Here is a 23,003-nt window from a genome sequence, read left to right as displayed (position 1 = left end):
GAGTCAAATTGGAGGCCTCGATCTCTCAGAGGAGCGTCTGTGAATCATAGATACACATTCGCATTAAAGGCTCCCATTTGTTCCTGAGGCACTATGAAGAGATCTGACTCTAGTCTGAAATCAGGAGCATTTGGTACCATCATAGACAAGGAAGGCAGAACTTTTACATAGTTTAGTTTTATATTTTTGACAATTTTTTTAAAAAGTTTTAAAACTATTTTGAATGATAATTTGTTTTCATCTTTTTAAGGGGAGAAATCATGGTCTACATTCATTTGTCTTTTGAGTACCTTTTCCTTTGAAGGACAAAGCAGTGTTATGGTTTTTTTGAATACTATACCTTAAATACAACATTGTTAGAACCACATTGCATATTCCACCTGCTCCAACCAAATGCAAAAGCAGGACTTAGCAGGGACATTTGTCGATAAGCTTTCATTTCTACCAAAGGCACCTGTCACAATATACAAACAAACAGAGCTGATCATAGAGCCTTCTCAACAACTCTCCCTTCCATTCTTGGCCTCCTATAATCTATTCTCAACACAGAAAAATCCACTTAAAATGTAAGTCAGGTTACATGATTCCTCTCAAAACAAAGCAATGACGTTTTCATTTTCTCAGAATAGAATCGAAATTCCTGACAGTGGTCTACAAGGGTCTTCGTGACCCATGCTCCCTTGAGTACACCCCATTATCTCTGACCTTGTCTTTTCTTCTCCCTTTGCTCTCTCAGCTCAAGGCACCTGGCCTCCTTGCCTGGCCTCCTTGCTGCTCCTCCACTATTCAAGCACACCCAGCCACTGAGCCTGGAAGCTGCTCCTATGATACCACTTGGTGAAATTCCCCACCTCGAATCTTATCTTCTCACTGAGCCCCCAATATCCTATTTGGTACTGTGCACTGCCCTAAGCCTAGTGTTTCTGATCTACATTTTCTTTTTCTCATAGCACTTTATCCATCTTTGACATGAAACCATTTTATTTTTTTTATGTTTATTGCTTATTTTTGCCTCCCTCTACTAGAATGTAAGCTCCACAAGGACAGGAACCTTTTTTAAAAAAACTTATTCACTACTGCATCCTAAGCAAATAAAACAATGCCTAGAACATAGGTGCTCAGAAAAAGAAATTCTTTAATATTCTGAAAACATTAATGTACACTACATTCAGCATATGCAGAGTAACCAGTCATTTGAGTTACTAAAACTAAGGTGGTTTTATTTTTTCCTACACATATACACATTCATATTGATATAATTCTTTTTAGATGTTACATGAATATCTGCCTACATTTTCATTTTTGGTATATTATGAACTTGTTTTTGAGTATTGAACTTGTCTGCCCAAAACACCTTTCATGACTAGAAACTACTGTGTCTTCATTTACATGTCATGAATGTTTATTAAAAGTCTGCTGTATTCTAGGAATATGGTAGATGCTAGAAGAATCAATCAAAGTTGGTTAGAAAACAGTCCCCATCTTCAAAGAGCTCACAGGTTAGCATAGAAGGATCTCATTTAACTAAAGCCTTACAACACAAAGCAGTATGTGAACCAGGGGGCTGGCTCTGCCAGAAACAGGCGGAAGTGGGTTTTGTCTACTGGTTGTTCGTGTGTGTGTGTTTTAATTTCACACAACTTGTCATGGCTGGGAAACTGCTGAGTCACTTTTAAGAAATCTCTCATGTATCCCGTCTGGAAGAAAGAAGAAGCTGTAGAAGACGTGAAGTTGCCCTGACTCTGTCTGCACTGACCCCAGCCAGCTGTGGACATGCTCCATGTGTCAACATGGAGATCACTCTGAGGCTTACTTTCTTGGGGAAATTGTTAAACTTGTGAGAACCCTGAATTTCTGGTCTTGCCATTTATTCCTTCCTTTCTAACTATATAATCTCATGTAAGTGAATAGAGAAAACCCATAATGGACCTTAAGATTTATATAAAAGTTAATATTGCTAGCATTCTAAATGTCCATTACATGAAATTTGGAAAGACTCATTCTTACCTTATAGTTTGTAACAACATAAAAATGAGAGTGACCAGTAGGAAAGATATTCAATCCAGCTTCTTTCAAAGCAATAATGAAAGAATAAAGAGTCATCCATTTTCCTTCCAAAATAGAGTAATGATTTTTATTTTTTAGTTTAATTGAAGCTAACATGCAGAGGTCTCCCTAGTTTCAATGAGGAAAAAAAGTTTTCAATAAATCATTACTTCATTATCATTTGTGTTCTAGCCTTTGGGTTCTTTATACCATCTTTCAAAAACCCTATTTCATTCTACATCAAAAAGAATGCAGGACAGATAGGTTCTGGGACCACTCTGACAGCTCTCCCACAAAGTCTCCATGTTACCTTAAGCAGTTTGTCAGTTCTTGGGCTTTAATCTGAACAATCAAGAGACCCGACTAAAGGGTCTTGCAGGTCTCCTATTTTATAAGCTATAACCTAAGAATACTGCGTGTGTTTCTATTGAATAGTAACAGCTATTTGACAGTAGTCATGGTACAACCTTTAAGGATAATTTCTTATCCATATAAGATTTAACATAATAACGCAAAATCATCATACAGTTTTAAAGTTCACAAAGTTTGAACTGGCACTTTGAAGGTGTAAAGAATTCACACCTCTCATCTGCTTTTAAAAGCAAAATTTGATGTTATCTAGTCTTCCTGTCACATTCATAAGGGATTTCAGGCTATCTCTCTTAGAACAATTTTAGTGTGGTGTATTTTATATATCATAAGTTTACCCATTTCAAGTGCATCATGCAATGATTTTTTTGTAGCTTTTTTGAGTGGTGTGGCTATCACCATAAATCAGTTTTAGAACATTTTCTTAGTTCCCCCCATGCCCACGAGATCCCTCGTGCCTACTTACAGTTAATCCCCAAGCCCACCTTCAGCCTCAGTCAACCACTAATGTACTTTATGTCTCTAAATTCCAGGTCATGTAATTTATGACTGGCAAGCAATAGAGGCTCCTTCAGAGAGAAACCTCAGAGGGGATTTCAAATGGCTTGGTAACAAAGATCAGGAAGCCTCTCAGGAGCGGGTCGGAAACTCTCTGAAAGTCATACTACTACCAGGCTTGTAGCTTCATTACTTGGTCTATTTCTGATAACTTCAGGGTATAAGTTTGAGCCTCCCTTTTTTACATATTATTTTCTATCTACTCAATGAATATTTCATTTATAAATTATAACTCAAGGTATATGTTAAATATATTTATTAAAAAACATTTCAATATGTAATTTACCAGTGATTGATAGCTTTGACACACTCTCTTACAGTCCAAGGTGAGGTTTACCTCTTGGATATGACTTGCTGTAACAGCGATTTACCTTAATTTGTATGTGGATCTCAGTAAATACTGTAGTCACAGTCAACCGTACTTGATTCTCGTCAAGTGGTCTTAGTTCCCATGACTGGTATGGCATGTTAATATGAGTATCTTGAATCAAAGTAATAGGGCCAAAAATCTCCAGGCTGAATGTTATAAGTCTTTCTCCTGATTTGTAAGATACATTACTGATGCCATCAGTTTTCCAATGTTTACCTTTAGAATAAGTGAAGAAAATGACATAGGTCTCATTTTTTTTCCTATACAAAAAGTTGAGTGAAATAATGACATTGTGTATAAATTTATAGAATAGAATCTCAACAAAAAGTCCACTTTGCTGGGAGTTTCTTCCTGTCTCCTGAGGAGGACCAAGTACGAACTCCCCAGCATAGTATGTAAGACCTTTCAGTGAAGCTTTGACCCACATTCTGGCTTCATCCCTTACCCTCCCTCACACCTGATTTCAGCCACACCCTTTTTCCTTCCCCAATGACCTCATACACCTGTGTACCTCTGCAAATGCGGTTTTCTTCCTAGAGTAATCTTCCTTAATATTTTAAAGAACCTCTTTTTGCCATTTTAAAAACAGCATTAACACTTACCTGTCCTAAGAATACAATGAAATTATTTTAGTACATTTACTCAGTTGTGTGACTATCACCACAATCCAGTTTTAGGACATGATTATCTTCCAGATAAGCGCCCTGTGCCCACTTATAGTTAATTCCTGTCCCCACCTTCCAGCCCCAAGCAACCATTAATATACTTCCTGTCTCTAAAGAGTTGTCTTTTCTGGACTTTTCGTGTAAATGCAATCACATAATAGGTGGTCTTTTGTGTCTCTTATGACTCAATAATACAACACAACCCAGTTAATGGGGGAATAAAGGGCGATAAAGGAGACATGATGTGGGATTGGGAGCACATATTACACCATACGGATGATGTATTATATAGGGTTGTATACCTTAAACCTATATAATTTTACTAACCAATGTAACATCAATAAATTCAGTAAAAAAATGCAACCCAGTTTAAAAATGGGTAAAGGATTTGAATAACATTTCACCAAAGAAAATATATGAAAGGATAATAAATACATAAAAAAAGACGCTCAACATTATCAGTCATTAAGGAAATACAAATTAAAGCCACATGATACCACATCATACCTACTATGATGGTTATAACAAAAAAGACAGAATAAAAAATGCTGCCAAGGATGCAGAGAAATGGGAAAAGTCATATTGCTAGCAGGCATATAAAATGGTACAGCTACTTTGAAAAACATTTTGGCAGTTTCTTAAAAAGTTAGCATAAATTTATCATTCAACTCAGCAATTCCACTCCTAGGTATACACCCAAGAAAGGCAGACATAGGCCCATGCAAAGTCTCATACATGAATGTTCTCTTAGTCTCCTGAGGACCTGTTCAATTCTCTGTCCTTAACTCTCCAGACAGACCCAATCACTGCTCTGCCCTACAGCACTTCTATCTATGGTAGCACCTCACTACATTATGTCATGAGGTTTTCCCTGCCTGCCTCCCCTACAACTTTGAAAACTCCCAGAGGACAGAACACATTTATCTCTGTAGTTTTATTGTTTAGCATATTTGTGCAACAAGTGAATGAACTGTTATTTTCCCAGAATGCTCTCTCCATTTCCACTTGGCTTTCTCCTCACATTTATGGTTCTACTAACTATGTCTGACTCTTTAATATAACAAATACAATTATCCTGACAAAGTTATTTTTATTTCCCCTTTTGTTTTTACATTAATAATTTAATTTGTGAAGGTAAAAATTAAGTATCACCTATAAATAGATCCTCCAAGTTTCTGTTCATTCCAGGCAAAAAGTTTCCTCATGGTTTAAAAAATACTGGAGTTGCATGCTGTGCAATGACTACAGTTAAAGTCAAATTTTACAAGTTATATTTTGCTAAATCATGTTAATAATTTATCTTGTCTAATTCTAATTTAGTGTGAATAATTTTTAATATAACAAATATTTACAAACATCATTAAATGAAAGGGTATGTAAAACTTCTAAAGCAATATAAAAGGAAGACATTACCTAATTGTTTATTTTGAATGTATTTTATAGTTTAATGTATTGTTAAAAATCTGTTTATAATACATAAACTATTTCTAGAATATACATGTTATCTTGTAGCTATGTGTACACAAGCAAAAGCATGGAATATTATAGTAATCATAAAATTATTTAAACTCCAAAAAATTTATCCTTTTTGGTAGAGAAGTTCTTAAATTCTTTGTCTCCACAACTAAATAAATAGATTAAATAGTAGCTCTGTTATTTAGTGATCTAAACTGTTTCCAACCCATCACCAAATACGTACATTCTTTCACAAATAAACAGATGAATGTAAAATAACTCCCATTAAAAACAAAGCTTACACCTTTCATCTAGGAACCTCCACACTGCATACGTTAATTCACAAGACCAAGACCTTCAAACTTCAACCAGCCAAGCCAAAATAGTATATGATTATAGTATATGATTATACTATATACTAATAGTATATGATTATACTATATACTAATAGTATATGATTAGTTAATGATTAGTGAATCATTACTTAGAATTTCTATTAGTACTTCTGATTTATAATACTTATTTAACATTTGAATATGCAGTATTTTCCTGTTTCAACAATTAAAAGTTTTAAAGAGGCACACAGTCGCTAGTTTTCTTCTTTCTTAGGTTTCCTATATGTCCACTTCCCATCCCCAATACTTCAATACTTAGTTGTAATAAGATTTATAATTTACATATTTCTGGCCAAGACAGAGATGTAGGTAGACACACTGTGCCTCCTTACACAACCAAAAGAAGGACAACAACAAATCTAAAAATAAAAAACAACCAGAACTGTCAAAAAACCAAACTGCATGGAAGTCCAGCAACCAAGGAGTTAAAGAAGAAACACTCACCCAGACCAGTAGGAGGGGTGGAGATTGGCAGCCGGGCACACAAGCTGGTGGCGGCTGGAGAACCAGGGAGGTAGCAGCATGCGAACTGGGCAGTCCCACATTCGCGTGCAGATAAACTGGGAGGAACACCTGGGGAGTGAAACAGACCTCTCAACCTGGGTTCCCAGTGCAGGGAAATAAAGCCTCAAGCCTCTGACTGAAAACACCTGTGGGGGTTGAGGAGCCAGGAGAAACTGCCAGCCTCACAGGAGAGTTTGTTGTTGGAGAGATCCACAGGGTCCAAGAATGTACACAAACCCACCCACCCAGGAATTAGCACCAGAAGGGCCCAATTTGCTGTGGGAAGCAAGGGAAGTGACTGAAAGCTGGCAGCGAACAGAGCAAGTGGTACTGTTCCCTCTCTGACCCCTCTCCCACATACAGCATCACAGGGCAACAACATGAGTTAGCCCACCCTGGTGAACACCTAAGGTTCCACCCCTCACTACGTAACAGGTGTGTCAAGACAAAAAAAAATGGCCCAAATGAAAGAACAGATCATAGATCCAGAAAAAAATACAACTAAGCAATGAAGAGATAGACAACCTATCAGATGCACAGTTCAAAATACTGGTAATCAGGATGCTCATAGAAGTGGTTGAATATGGCCACAAATTAGATGAAAAAATGAAGGCTATGAAAAGTGAAATAAAGGAAAATGTACAAGGAACCAACAGTGATGGGAAGGAAGCTGCGACTCAAATCAATGGTTTGGAGCAGAAGGGAGAAAGAAACATTCAATTGGAACAGAATAAAGAAACAAGAATTCAAAAAAATGAGGAGAGGCTTAGGAACCTCCAGGACATCTTTAAACATTCCAACATCCGAATCATAGGGGTGCCAGAAGGAGAAGAGGAAGAGTGAGAAATCAAAAACTTATTTGAAAAAATAATGAAGGAGAACTTCCCCAATCTGGCAAAGGAAATATATTTTTAGGAAGTTCAGGAAGCTCAGAGAGCCCCAAAGAAGTTGGACCCAAGGAGGAACACACCAAGGCACATCATAATTACATTAGCCAAGATTAAAGATAAAGAGAGAATCTTAAAAGCAGAAAGAGAAAAAGAGACAGTTACCTACAAAGGAGTTCCCATGAGACCATCGGCTGATTTCTCAAAAGAAACATTACAGGCAAGAAGGGCCTGGAAAGAAGTATTTGAAGTTAGGAAAGGAAAGGACCTACATCCAAGATTACTCCATCCAGCAAAGCTATTATTTATAATAGAAGGGCAGATAAAGTGCTTCCCAGATAAGGTCAAGTTAAAGGAGTTCATCATCACCCAACCCTTATTATATGAAATGTTAAAGGGACTTATCTAAGAAAAAGATAAAAAATATGAACACTAAAATGACAACAAACTCACAGCTATTAACAACCAAACAAAAAAAAATCACAATAACAAAAACAAACTAAGCAAACAACTAGAACAGGAACAGAATTACAGAAATGGAGATCACAAGGAGGGTTAGTAGTGGGGGAGTGGGAGGGGGAGAGAGGGAACTGGTACAGAGAATAAGTAGCACGGATGGTAGGTAGGAAATAGATGGGGAGGTTAAGAATAGTACAGGAAATGTAGAAGCCAAAGAACTTTTACATACAACCCATGCACATGAACTAAAGGGGGGAAATGCAAGTGGGAGGAGGTGTGCAGGGCAGAGGGGAATAAAGGGGGGAAATGTGACAACTATAATAGTATAATCAATAAAATATATTTTTAAAAGATTTATAATTTATAAATCATTAACTTTAAAATAATCAAATTTTAACCCCAATCTGAATTGTAATTCTTCAGAGATTATGGCAAATATAAACAGTGAGTCATAAAGTTCAATAAATTTTTAAACTCCAAACCCTATTTATTTCCACGGAGAGCAAATAAAAAATAGACCCCAGAACTGGTATAGAAATATGTAAGAATAGTTTACTTACTGCATTTCCTATATTGATTTAAGAATTTATATTAGTATATCTTTTTCATTACGTAATAATCAAAGCTAGTTAAAGGTGTTGCTGTACCTTCAGCATCCCATCTTGCAATCGTAGGATTCTCAAAAAAGATCACATTCTTATGAACCTCAAGCATGATGTCTATAGGTGGGAAAGCATTTTCTGTTTCAAGGTCTTCTGTAGTTGCTGGAGGATATACATATTTCTGTAATCCTTCTTTGACTATCTTTTCAAAATAACCAAAGCAATACCAAGTTAGAAGCAGACTGGTAACAGTTAAAGACGTAAATATTGGTGAATAAGCTATATAGTTATTATTTTTATTATTGACACTATTAGAGATATCTTCCATTTCCATCCCCCTTTGCCCCTTCCATCCAGTTCCTGCCCCCCCACACTAAAGTTCACTCCCATTTAATTATAGATTAAGTAACAAAATGTCATGACGAAATTAAAAGATAATGACTGAGAGGGAAAAAATCACTATATTTGAATGTAATTAAAGAGCCCTTTTATGGGCCAAGTACTAGGCTGGGACTTACTCAGCACTGTACTCCCCCAAGCAGTTCTACAGGCTTATAGTTAACAAAGAGGGTGACTGGGAATTGGGTAAAAAAGGTGAAAAGACTGGGAAGTACGAACTAGCAGTTACAAATAGTCATGGGGATGTAAAGTCATTACATACTGTAATAACTATGTATGGTGCCAGTTGGGTACTGAAAATATCAGGGGGATCACCTAATGTACGTGACTGTCCAATCACTATACTGTACACCTGGAACTAATACAAAATAATATAGTATGTAAACTGTGAATTTAAATATATTTTTTTTCAAAAAACAAGGTAACTGGGACTTAAATACAGCATGCAATTTGCCAATGATTACAAAATGACTTCATGGAGTCATCAGAACTCAAAAAACAGACCTATGGGACCCCAGGTCCCATGTCCCAGTGCCATGGCCATGGTGTGCAGGTGAAGAGAGAACAAAACAAGTATAAGCAGCCTAACAAGTGTAGATGTGAATGGATGAAAGTAAAAATCATCACACTGTACACCTTAGACTTACATGGCAATTACATCTCAGGAAAGCTGGGAAAACATAAAATAAATTAAACCAAGTGCAAACTTCTCTGGGATAAGGGGGAGCTGTCCATTCTCTAAATGCAACACATATCTAAGTGTAGAAAAAGATCTAGGGAAGGTTCAAAATGTTATAAAACAGAGAAAAAAACTGGATGAGGAAAATTATTGAAAAGATACTTGAAAACAAGTAGGAAGGCCCCTTTGTTGCAGGAGAGAAAAAAAATGAGTGTGAGGGAGGAGACTCTGGGCGCAGATGGAGAGCACAGAGTGGTCGTCTCAGGACATCCTGACAAAGATCTTTGGATGAAGCTTGAAAACCCTAGATCAGGCCGAGACCTCCCTAGAAACAAAGAGTTTTGAAGGCCTACTTTCACCAAAGGAATACCTTCCTTGGACTCCCCACTATCCTTCAAGTATCCTCAAGGTAGGGCAGGCTGATTAAAACAGATTTTTCAAAATGGCAATAGGTCAGATTATCTCCCCCAGGCTTGCTCTAATAAATGCATTCTCCTTTGAGGGGAAAGGGGGAAAAGAATGACAATACCATGCCCGATAGGCTGAAGATCAGTTTGGGGGAGCATGGAGAAATCTTACTCTTTCATGTATAAAGCACAGATGTACACAACCTGTACATGGATACACAGTGTCCCTGTGGCATTAACATTCCATGGCAGAGGTGGGGTTGGCTAGAGAAAAAAAAAATGTTTACAAGAGCTCCTTAGAGAGGTGATAACGGGAAAAACATAAAAGTTGAGAATACTGCTCTAATACAAGAATGCACCAATATCCTAAAGTATGGTTGAGAAGTGCCTGGGAATCTACATACCTGACGTGTTAGAGGAGAGAGAAGAGAGAAAAGAAGGGCAGTGGGGCAGGAAGGGGGAAGGGCCATGACAACAGAACCGGGTATATTTGGGAGCCAAGCTGTGAGGTAAAGTGAAACCAAGTCAGTACTAGTGCAAATGTTACCACTTGTTAAAACAGGAGAGAGGAACGCCTTCAGAGATGATCTAACAGCTGCTACTATCAGCGTCCTTACTACTCCAAGTGTGGTCAGTGCATCAGGAGCACTGGCAACACCTGGATCAGTGCTTCTCAAGCTTCAGTGTGCATATGAATCCCCCGAGGGTCTTGTTAAATGCAAGTTCAGGAGGTCAGAGAGAAGCCCCAAATGATGCATTTAGATGCTGCTGACTGATAGACCACATTTTGTGTATGAAGGGTCCAGACCAGCCATTCTTCAGGTGTGTTTTGCTAAAATACAGGCTGCCGAGTCTCACACCTCCAGAATTTCTGATTCAGCACGACTGAGGTGGGGCCCATGAATTTGCACTTCTAGTGAATTCCTAGATGATGCCAGATGCTGATGTTTCTAGTCAAGGGACCACATGTAGGGAACCACTAATCTAGACCAGAGCCCACAAATTATGGTCCCTGGAAAATGCAGCCCACCACCAGTGTTTGTATATAACGTTTAACTAGAACACACCCATGACCATTCATTTACATATGGCTGTTTCAGCATCACAGTGGCAGAGCAGAGAAGTTGCAACACAGCTGGTATGGCAGCAAAGGTGAAAATATTTGCCACCTGGTCCTTTAAAGAAGAAGTTTTCCAGCCTCTGAAACAGACTATCATTATTAAGGCCAAACTGATGCAATGCAAACACAGTGCTATAGATTCCCAATTAAGTTAATGTGCATGATTCTAGTTTTAAAATCCATATTATTTTCAATTGTGTCCCTTTAGTACTGATTCAAATTTTATAAATTCAAAATGGTTTAAAATTATATTTTTTCCTTTTGTGCTTGCTTAATAGAGTTAAAGTTCATTGTTGGGTGTTAGTGCATTTGAGATAAAGGAGAAGAGTGATAAATTATTTTACTCACAAATTTTAAAAATCAACCTACTTCCATAATCATCCAGCCCTTCACTGGCTTACACTGTGGGGGAAGCTCCAAAATATCCAAGTGGTACACTCCACCCAGAGATGTGAACTGGAATATATCAACCTCATTTTCTTCAAAGAAATACGTCCTTTCAGCAGCATTCTCCAGGAGCAGCAACTGTGCTAAAATTAACCAGATTAGGTCAGCTTCTAAATAGATCATAACATTTTTGCATTTTGGGGGGGAGGAAAATGAAAAATATCTAGTAATGGTAAAGGAAGTTTTTATTTAGCTACTAAAACTTTTCAAAAAAGTAATTAATTCAAAACTACTCACAAAGCTGATCGACCACTGGAGTGGGGACATGCACGTGTGCAGGGAGGTGGGGTGTGGGGAGGGCTATGGAATTTGTATAGAAAAAGCACACGTTATTAAAAGAAAACCTTTAAAAATGTCTTATTGTAGGGGAGGGAAAATAATTTTCCCTGTACTCTTGTGATTTCGTGGCTGAGACCTCTGTAGTAAAAGACATATTATTAAGAGAACAGCAGAATTTTATTAACATGCATGTCTCATGTATACATGAAATATCCCCAGGGAAAAGTAAGTAATTTGAAGAGGTGGCTTAGAACTCCAGCTTACATGGCATTTTATAAATTTGCAGGAAAATGACAGGCAAAGAAAAGCAGTTTGAGGTGGAGACAAAGGCTAGTTCATAGTTTGTTAGGTAGACTCCTCTGGTGCCCTCTCCAGGCTGATGGGGTCTATAGCTGTCTCTGATAGTTACTAAGCTTTGTCCTTCCCAGTAGTGAGGAGAGGAGGGACACCTCTGAATATTTATATTGTGCTTGTAGGCAAATAGAAGGTAGGGAGCTTTTCTTGCATCTGTATCTTTTCAATTGCTTTCAGCTCAAAATAATCCTTATGCCGATGTGGCATATTTGGGGGCAGCATATTCTGTTACCCTTCATTCCAAAAGGTCAAAAATGGTTTCCCACAAAACTTGATAACTGCCAAATTAATTTCTTAAATTTGAACCTCATGGATCTAAATATCCGAAAGAAAAAAAGTGAAATGGTAAAAAAATAAATTTTGGTACATATGTAAATTAAAGCTAATATCTTTTCTCAACAAAAAGAGCCCCAGCTCATAGAAAAACAGGGACAGAAGCTTGAAAGTGAAGAAGCTGGATTGGGTTATCTCTTGTGTTCAAATATTTTATGGGGAAATTCTATGGTTCCATAATTGTCAATACACAATCAGGGGACTATCAGAAGTCACGTATATCACTGGGACCATTTCTGTATTTCACTAAAATTCTATCAATACAGTGCAATGAGTAAGAAAGGGGACAGGTTCCACCCTTATGCAATGTATGGTAATTAACATATCAGTTACTTCCTCTACAAAATGGATATGATAGTAGTATCTATCTAGCAGAATAGGGGGGAATTGTGAGTTCATGCATGTAAAGAGCTCACAACCGGTGCCAGACAGAGTAAAAACGCAGGAATGGTGGCCATATTACTGATCATTACAATTATCCTCACCCACAAAAGGAAGCCCACGGAAATAACACTGAATTCAACCCATGCAGATCAGGCACTGAACATTGATGGAAAGAGCCAAAGGAAAATCCAGTTCAGTGCTTTCCCTTTTTTCCTTGTATACATTTAATATAATGTAGGCTTTAATTAATTTTCCAAAGTATTTAATTACTAATCCATTTACCTGAAAAGAAAGTAAGAAAGCAGACTATGTCCAAATTTAGACATCTATGATATATGTTAATTGGGGATCATCATGTAGAAAACCTTGGTATTATTTACAAAGGTTATGAATTCACTGTAGGATCATATGTTCAACAGGAAAATTACCTCATAAAAGTTATAGAAAATTACAAACATACAAACCTAATTGACTGCAGAAACAAAAGTGTGTTAGAAAAATTAAAGTAGACAAGAAGCCTGTTATGAAAAAATATGCTTAGAACTATATAGAAAATAGATTAATTAGAAGCTACTGGGAAAGCAGCATAATGATAAAGTTAATGAAAAGATGTACATTAATCTCAAACTTTGCAAACTTTGCAATTAATCTCAAAAGATTGCAAATTCACTATCAAAATGATCACTATCATTTTGACATTTTTAAACAATATTGAATTGCTATTTGTCAGAATGAGACTGAGAAATTTCTGATTGCATGTGTGTGCTTGTGAGGGTTTGCGGCAACGCTGTTTACAATGATAAAGAATTCAAAATAACCTTACTGCCTATCAATAAAGATTTAAATAATGTTCCATTATTAGATGGAATTATAGAGCTACTAAAAAGATAGAGTTGCCAATGGGTGCTGACTTAGAATGATGTTGAATATTACTCATTTAAGTAGTATATGTGTTATGTTCTATGTATGTATGTACAATGTATATAGCATAACAAATACTGTTAGGTTGAAAAAAAGTAATTTTCAACAAAAATATTTGTATGATATGAGCCCATGGTTTTATTAAAAACTGAGAGAGAGAAACAGGAGAGGAATCAAGCACAAATAAATTTGTTACTACTGATTACCTCAGAAGAGGGATTATGAAGAATTTTCACTTTAAATATATTTCTGCAACATTTGAATTTTTTTACAACCACCTTGCATTTCTTTTGTAAGCAGCAAATCCCAATCAACTTAAATTCTAAAAGTGTAAGTTAGACAACTACCTGCTGAAACTATTTCACTTAATAATTTCATCTCCAGTTTATACTTTGTGTCTTCAGATTCTTCCTGGGTGGAATCCTACAGAAAACACAAGGACAGATGGGAGTGGCTGTCAGGGTTGGCTTCCGCTCACAGTCGTTCTCCTTCTGTTCCCGCCCCACGGCTGGTGCCTGTTACCTTAATTCTAAGGCCCCAAACTGACACTTGCTCTGGCATAAAACTGGACTTAAAAACCATATTTGAAAGGTCAGTTGAAATGAGAGCACATCTTCACAGACCTTCAGGAAGGCAGGAGACAGCCTGCTCAGACTCTCTGCTGAAAACTGTCAAGTGTAAAACAGAGACACTAGGAAGCAATGCAAACTATAAAAACACTGTTTGTATTTCCATTCTGGTCTTTGCCATGTTATGGATTTTGCTTGATTTTGGCAGTCAGCTCTCTGACAGAGTAATTACAAAGCCTACTTCTGGGCAAGCCTCTTATGCAAACTAAGGGTGCTGTGTGCCAAGTAAATACAAAATATCTCATTATATTGGAGTATAATAAAAATACTACAAGAGGAGGACAAGACAATTAAAATTTTTACCTAAATCTGCCACCAAGTTATCTTGGTGACCTCAATCAAGTCATTTAACAAGCAGGGGCCACACATTTCTGATCTAACAACACATTTAGGAGTCAGCCATGTGCCAGACATACAATACATCTTGCAAACAATCCTAAGAGAGAGCTATTATCTTCATTTTACCAAAAAGGAAAAAGAAGCTTAGGGAGTTAACTGTTCCAAGGGTCAAACAATAAAGTAGAAAATTTTGCATACTGTGAAGCACTAGATAAATGAAGCTCTGTTGTAAAAATTTGGTATGTGTGCTAATATTTGCAAACGGAATGATATCCAGCTAACTTCATTTGATCTCAGCTGCCACCTGAACTTCCATAGCAATGGAATAACCTTATACCAGAATTCTAATCAGAAGCTTAAAGCCAGTTACTCACACCATGCCTCTATCCTCAATCACCATACAAAGCCACGTCACCTTAGCCACGTCCCTTTTCCTTACTCTCATCACTGTATTGCCCTGGGTCTTCCTCTTGACCAGTTTCAACACTATTGCATGCTCTGACAACCCTTTCCACCATGACCCTGAAATTTCTCACTTATTAACTCATTCATTCAAAGAATTTTTACAGAGTGCCTAAATTGGGCAGGCATTGCTAGATGCTAGGGATAACAGAAAAAAATACATGTAAGCTCCCTGACTTAAAGAGCTTCCAGTCTGTTAAGGAAGCAGATAACAAATAGGTAAAACAGTTATGTGGGTGCTGTAGTAAAAAGGGGGTCCGCAGTAGGAATACAAAGGAAGAATATGACTATACTATGGGTGGATGACGACAGAAAATGCTACCCAAAGGTGATGAATTTTGAACTAAATCTTGAAACATAATTAGGTTGTCCAAAAAATGGTGGGAGGCATTCCAAGAGGGAATGAAGGCAGAAAGACCTGAAGCCAAACAAAGGGTCCCCAGCACCCCAAGCAGTCAGGTGTGGTTGGAGTGAGGCATGCTAGGAGGGTGCAAAGATCTGAAGCTAAAGGCAAACAAGGGCCAGATTATGGAGAGCTTTGCATACCACTCTGAAGACTAAAGTTTCTCCTACGGGTAAAGGAAAGCCCACAAAAGGCTTTTGATAGAAGAGTAACATGAGGAACTTTGCATTGGTAAAGATACTCTGGTGGCCAGATGATGAGTGGATTGCTTAGTGAAGAGAAAGAAGTTCAAGGTAAGATCAGTACCTCACTCAAGATAAAAGCAGTCAGAACCATTAGAAGGAGCATATGTGAGATAAGCAAGTAAAATCAACACAACTTGGATGACAATCAGATATAGAAGTAAGGCAAGGGACAGGCGAAGCCTGATTTTTTGTGTTTCTGGCTTAGGTTATAAGGTGGAAGTGGTATAATTATCAAGAAAAGTGGGAAGGTGAGGTTTGGGAAAAAAGTAGTGACTTTGATTGTGGACATGTAAATTTAAGGTGCCTATAACATCAAGGTGGCCTTTGATATTATCTACCATTAAAAAGCCAGTTGCATTTCTCTTACAGGGATTATGATTAACATCTTCAAAGAGTGGAAAATTCTTTAGAAGTTAGACCAAACTGGATGCATGCCTTGCAGGAAAGCTGAGAATTTATAATCTCTTAACAGAACTTCCCCCGATAACCACTGTTCTCCAGTGTGCAACAGCTGGAATTCATCAGCTTCTATACCGTCACGTAACAGAATAATCTTGTATTTAACACATGGCCTTTACGTGATTAAACTTTTTACTATTTTATGTTACTCTTTAGTTCAATTGACATTTTTGAAGTTAGACTTCTTGACGAAGGAGGCAATGTGTCAGTTTGCATGTTGGTGCAGCTCACGAATCTTGGTAACGACTCTAGGACGCCTTCCTGTTCTTGCAGTTGCATCATCAGAACTTATTCATGACTGAACTTAAACTCCAGACCACATTTGTTGACAATATAATTATTCAGAGTTTTTTACATTATAAAACTCCTTGTGTTTGTAGGAAATGGAGATGAAAAACTAGTTTTTTCTTCATATTATCATCATGTTTTATATTTGGCAGTGAGAAGTCCTCTTTCCATAATTGTTTTATAGAATTGGCTATTTTCCATGTATTTTCTTCCACATAAACTCTGACAGGGTTTTATAATCTTTTTTTATTTTATCAATCTTTCAGGTTTATAATAAACCCATAAAGATTACATTTTCTAAAATCATTTGCCTGGAAATGCTGACAGAATATGAAGCAGAGAAATTAGCTAAAGTGTAACTTTTCAGTGACATGTGACTCAGTAGACACAGGAATTGGCTTATGGTGTGGAAGAACTTCATGGGACACCAGCAAAGTAGTTTTCATTGAAACTTGATAAATGCACAGATATTGTATCATGGAAATTTTTAAATCTATATGCAATTTGAATTTGATATAAAAACATAACCTGGATCATAGTAAAAGCACGAGAAACAGAACAGAGGTTCCAGAAATAGATCCTAGAATCCACCTGGGAACCCAGCACATGGTGTTTCAGATCAACAAGCCTAGGTTTGCTTATATGGTAAGTGTTTTGAGATAGCTGGCTAAGATTTGAAATGAAATAAATTCAGATTCTTCCCACTTTGTACTAAACCATATTCCAGATGGATAAAAGACTTAAATGTAAAAAAAAAATGAAAAGCAACAAAAATCATGAAAGTATTTGAAGAGATAGTAGGTGACTGATATAAACAATTATGAATGACATAGCTAATCTGGGTATTGCCCACATCAAAACATCAACAATGAATAATTTACAAATTTGACAGCATGTCTTAAATTTTATTGTCCAGCAAAAGAATTGTTTGAACTGGCTCTTGATAAGGAATTAAAGATGAATTTTGAAAACTTTGCATCATTGCTTCTGTTAAAAATTATGATCTGAAGTTTCCTGAAATCCCATTCATTCCTGTAGCTTTAATACTATCTCTAGACCTGCAATTCCTAAATCTGTGCTATTAACGTTCTTTAGGCCTCACACCTCCTGTACTGCTTAACTCTAGACGTGCAACATTTGCACAGGGACATGGTAGCTGTGCTTGACTTCCCTCAGAACTCCAGGCTCACATGTTCTTACCCGACATTTCCATCTGTGTATCCCAAACTTACCATGACCACAGCAAAACTCTTGTTGCACTGTCACAACCAATTCTGCGTTCCTATCCATCTCAGTAAGTTAAACCACCATCTGCAGTGCCTCCCCAAATAAAAGCTCAGAAGGATTGTTCACTTTACTGCCAGAACGTATCCCAAACATATCCACCTTTCCGCATCTTCCTACCACCTCTGTCCAAGTCACCTTGACCTCTCATGTCTCACAAGTACTATTTAACTGGATGCGGTGCTTCTACCCTGGCCCCTCACAATTCACTCGTGGCAGAGCAGCCAGAATAACCTTTCAAAGCCATCAATCAGATCATGCCACTCACTCTTTTACTTTCAACCCCCTAATGGCTTCCCACTGCATTTACAGTACAATCATAACTTGCTACTGTGGCCTGGATTCCCCTTCACTTGGCCACTGCTTCCCTTCCTGACATCATCGCATAGCCATTTCCCTCCTTGCCCATCATACATCTGTCCACTGGCCTTCCTGGTCCTCTCTTCTGACCTTCACAGTAATTATACATGCAGACTATAATATTTTCACCCAGTCATCATATAGCTTATTCCCTCTGGTCATTCGGGTCTCAGCTTACAGAATAACTCATCATACGGGTCCCCTTCAACCACCCAATCTAAGTAACTCCCTATCACATAATCTTGTTTAATTCTGTGCAGGCATGTATGACTATCTGCTATTGCCCAGTTTTTCTTATTTGTTGTTGGCGTTTCCTGATTTGTATGTATATCAGGAGAGCAGGAATCTCATCTGTCCTTTGCCCACTGTCCCCTGAGGACCAGAACAGTGCCTAGCGTACATAGGTAGACATTCAATAAGTACTTGTTGAACAAGTAAAGAAATAAGAACAAGGTCCATGGTATGACCATGGAAATGGATTGCCGAAGTAAATTTGTGGGAAGCTGAAAGCTGTTGAATGTTAATACTAGGTTTTGGGTTTTTTCTTTTTTTACAATTTTATTTACTTTTTACTTTTAGACAGATGTAAAGAGAGGACGAAAGAGAGGGAGAGAAGCATCAATGTGTGGTTACCTCTTGAGTGCGCCCCTCACTAGGGACCTGGCTTGCAACCCAGGCATGTGCCCTAAACTGGGAATCGAACAGGTGACCCTTTGGTTCACAGGTTGATGCTCAATCCACTGAGCCACACCAGCCAAGGCTAATGCTGGTTTTTTTTACAGGGACCAGTTCCACAGGTTTTTAATTTGTTCACAATCATGCCGTGAAGTCCCCAAGTCTGAGGCTAATTCATGTCTCCATACTTTTCTCTCTATCTAGAGTCATTTCCTTTCCTCCACATGTAAACTCCTCCTTGCCTATCAAAAGATGTAGTGAAAATGTTACCTCATCAGAGAAGACTTCCCATCTGTTCACTCTGTGTTTTCCTGTGGGGTTTTTTTTACCTCAATTCCCACACATTATCTCTTCTATTGTACATAACAGAATATATAATAACTGTTACTCCTTCACAAAATCATTAGTTCATTAAAAACAATGATCATGTTGAATCCCTGATAGAAGGCACTTGGTAAATGTTTTCTCTATATAAATATATGAATATATGTTAAATATAAAATATATTCCCATATTGATGTTAAATCTCTTTTCTATTTAAGTGTACCTTTTTTATTTGTTTGTTTGTTTGTTTTTAATCATCACCCAAGGATATGTTTATTGATTTTAAAGAGAGAAGAAGGGAGGTGGGGGTGGAACATTGATCACTTGCCTGCAACCTAGGTGCATGCCCTGACCAGGAATAGAATCCACAACATTTCGGTGTTCAAAATGGACTTCAGTTTCGGTGTTCAGACTTCAGCCAACTGAGCCACCAGCCAAGGCTGTTTAAAAGTATCTTAAAGACAAAGACTGTTTTTTACTTGAATTTTAAAAAGTCCAAAGGTCCACATACAATTATCATGCATGCCCCCTTAAATCACTACATTTCTGAAGCTGATTATCATTAAGAAAACATTGATCACTAATGTGATACACTTAAATTAGACTGTTCTAAAAATTTTGTAAAATGTGTTTATTGTTACCCAATACCTACATTATTATTGTTGTTATTATTATACGTTAACATTAACTAAAATATGGTATTAAGAGCCCTCTAGTGGCCAAGCTCTTTATAGACCTATGAAAAGGGAAAGAATTTGGACCATCTTCTAGATCTAAGATATTTAATTTCTAAACTAACAAAGTACTAATACTCATTATTTGTGATCACATCACATATCAAGCACAACTCAGGTATTTTTGGCCATAAGGCCCTATGGCATTATGCTAATAATTTTCTTTCAATCAGCCTCCAAATTCATTAAAAAGATATGAGAAATGTAATATTTAAATATGCCAACCTAAAATTATAAAGGTAAACATTTTACCCCTAAAAAGTTGTAAAAACGGACAAATGTCTTCTTCTAAAACCAAAACACAGTAAGTGTGCCCATCAATCTTGCAGGTAGTGCCCTGCATTAGACATTCACAGAAGCTCATGTGCACACCCACATAAGTTAAATTGCATGAATTGAGATGCCAGCTTTTTAAAATTTAGAATGCATTTTGCCACACAGGGAAAACAGTGTTATAAATGACTTTAAGGTAATGAGAGTCCCTATGTTGCTGTGATTGTAAAGGAACCCAAACCTCACCACCATCCACAAATACCGCTCAGACTCACTGGGTTCCAAGTGGACTGCAAGGAGCACACGCCTCCTGAGACCCCTGTGGTGCAGCCTTCCTACAACCACTCGGCCACTCGGCCACTCGTACTACACCGGAGCATGCAGGGCTCAGAACTACTAAGGAGAGGGTCCCAAGAATCTCTCATGACAAGCTTCTGGATTCGCTAAACATGGCAGAAATGGTTCCCAGACACCCACTGTAATATAAAGGAGGCCTCAGTGTATCCAAAATACAAAATAATTTTAATGTGGGTAGTGGTTGTATTACTTGATATGGGTGACTGTTCTTTTTTTTATTGGCTGTATGATGTTTTCCTTTTAAAAATTCTATTTTTTAATTTTTCAATCATAGTTGACATTCTGTAACTGTTCTTATATAAGTTCTTCTCAGCAAATCAGACTCAAGTCAGGACCTACTTTGAATCACCTAACCATCCAATCACTCACTTACCCTTTTGTCCACTCAGTAAACATTTACTGAGACCCTCCATGTACCAAGCCCTGGGCTTACTGTTAATATGAGGTCTCTCAAGAAAATTTTGCCTGCAAAGTCATAATTTAGTGTTTAAGGTAAGAAAGAATTAAACAGAATGATAAGAGCACAGTAGAGAGAGATCTGGTTTAATCTGAAGATAACGGGAGAGCTTTCTGGATGTAAAATTTAAGTCTTGAGAGACAAGTAGAAGTTAGGGTGGGTGAGGATGATCGGAGGAAGAGAATTTCACAATGACAGAACAGCCAGTGGCGTGTCATGGAGGCCTGTCATGAACTTTCCCACTTTAAAAAGAAAAATACATTGTTTTATTTTCTATGAGGAAGTGTTCAGAAATTATTTATTGTTCCCAGTCAGGGCACATGCCTGGGTTGCGGGCCAGGACCCCAGTAGGGGATGTGCGAGAAGCAACCACACATTGATGTTTCCCTCTTTCTCCTTCCTTTACCCTCTCTCTAAAAATAAATAAATAAATAAATATTTTTAAAAACCATACAAAACTGTAAAGAGAATTTAAAAAGTCACTGATACGATCCCACCATCCTATTTTTCTCCCACCGCCTCCACCACCACGATGGCCACTGTTTGATGATGAGGCATCCAAATGCTTTTCCATGCATTCACTAATAAGAACATTTCCCCTCACAAAAGCAGAATCCTATTGCAAATGCAGTTTTATAACTTAAAACTAGTATCTTAAAAACACATCTTAGGTACCTTTCTACATGAGAGTGTACAGGTTCTGGGTCAAGATGGTGACATAGGAGAACCCCGAATGTGCTACCTCCCACACACACACTAAGTATACAGGTATGCATGAAACAATTTCCTTTGAAAAATACCTAAAACTAGCTGAGTGAATCTTACAAATTAGATGAATGAGAAAAAAACCCATATCAAAGCAGGTAGGAGAGGCTGAGGTGCAATCCCCAGGCAGAGACCCACAATCAAAGGGAACACACAAATGCAAGCTTCTCCCTGAGGAGTGAAGGGTTTGAATCCTACATCTGGCACACCAACTTTTAAGACCTGCATCTGAGAGACCAGCCCCAAAACATCTACCTTCCAAAGCCTACAGGGCTTGTATCCACACAACCTACAACAGGCCTTAAAGGGCTGGAATGCTTGAGTCACCTGCCCCAGGACCAGCAGCAGGGGCAGTCAACTGAAAGTCACTCAGACTTTCTGTAAAGGAGGTTGATTTGTTTATCTTCAAGAACAGACCTGAGAGGCAGGCATCTAATTTAACACACATCTAGGGTCCTGCTGAATTACTCTCCAAAAATGGGGGCCAGCAGACACCACCTTTGCGGTCTCCCTCTGTCTTGCTGCAAGTCACCAATATCTCCCAGAAAGGAGCTTGTACACTAGCCTGGCACCTCAATTTTTATGGCAGCTGTCACACGATTCCTCTAGATTGCCTGCCTCTGGTGGTCAGTAGGACTCACACTCACAAATCCTACCTATAACAAATAGAAAAAAAAAATAGTACATAACTGACTACGGCACCTAGAACATAGTAGAGACAACATCCTGAAGAGCATGGTCCTTCTGTGAAAGAGGCCAATCTGTATTTTTTCATAGTTGTGGCCTGAGGGACAGGTTTCTTATTAAACACATATTTCTTATACTTTATTGATTATGCTATTACAATTGTCCTGATTTTTCTCCACTTTGCCCCTCTCTACCCAGTAGCCCCCACTCCCTCAAGCAATCCCCCCACCAGTTTCATATCCATGGGTCATGTGTATGAGTCCTTTGGCTATTTCATTTCCTGTGTTGTAATTTATATCCCCATGGCTAGTCTGTAACTACCTATTTGTACGTTTCAATCCCCTCACCTCTTTACCCATTCCCCCATATCCCCTGCTCATCTGGCAACCATCAAATGCTCTCTGTATCCATGATTCTGATTCTGTTCTTATTTGCTTAGTTTGTTTCCTGATTTCAATTGTTGATAGATATGTATTTTTTGCCATTTTATTGTTTATATTTTTTATCTTTTTCTTAAATAAATCCCTTTACCATTTCATATAATAATGATTTGGTGATGATGAACTTCTTTAGTTTTTTTCTTGTCTGGGAAGCTCTTTCTCTGCCCTTCAATTCTAAATGATAGCTTT

General features: G+C 37.8%; 1 protein-coding gene across 1 annotated transcript in view; it reads right to left on the bottom strand.

Annotated features, from left to right (window-relative positions):
* Positions 1–23,003, bottom strand: part of DNAI7 (dynein axonemal intermediate chain 7) — a 57,896-nt gene that overhangs the window by 735 nt on the left and 34,158 nt on the right. Inside the window, exons 10-16 of the mRNA XM_045829580.1 lie at positions 13,981–14,056; positions 11,285–11,445; positions 8,356–8,512; positions 6,303–6,431; positions 3,345–3,559; positions 2,008–2,175; positions 341–454 (exon numbers count right to left, since the gene is read on the bottom strand). Coding sequence (XP_045685536.1) covers positions 341–454; positions 2,008–2,175; positions 3,345–3,559; positions 6,303–6,431; positions 8,356–8,512; positions 11,285–11,445; positions 13,981–14,056 — 1,020 coding nt within the window. The remainder of the gene's footprint in view (positions 1–340; positions 455–2,007; positions 2,176–3,344; positions 3,560–6,302; positions 6,432–8,355; positions 8,513–11,284; positions 11,446–13,980; positions 14,057–23,003) is intronic.

Source organism: Phyllostomus hastatus, unplaced genomic scaffold (genome assembly GCF_019186645.2).
Source record: "Phyllostomus hastatus isolate PE091 unplaced genomic scaffold, TTU_PhHast_1.1 phas_scaffold_93, whole genome shotgun sequence".
NCBI classification, from domain to species: domain Eukaryota; kingdom Metazoa; phylum Chordata; class Mammalia; order Chiroptera; family Phyllostomidae; genus Phyllostomus; species Phyllostomus hastatus.
Note: the sequence above shows the minus strand (reverse complement) of the source record. Positions and strands in the feature narration are given on the sequence as shown.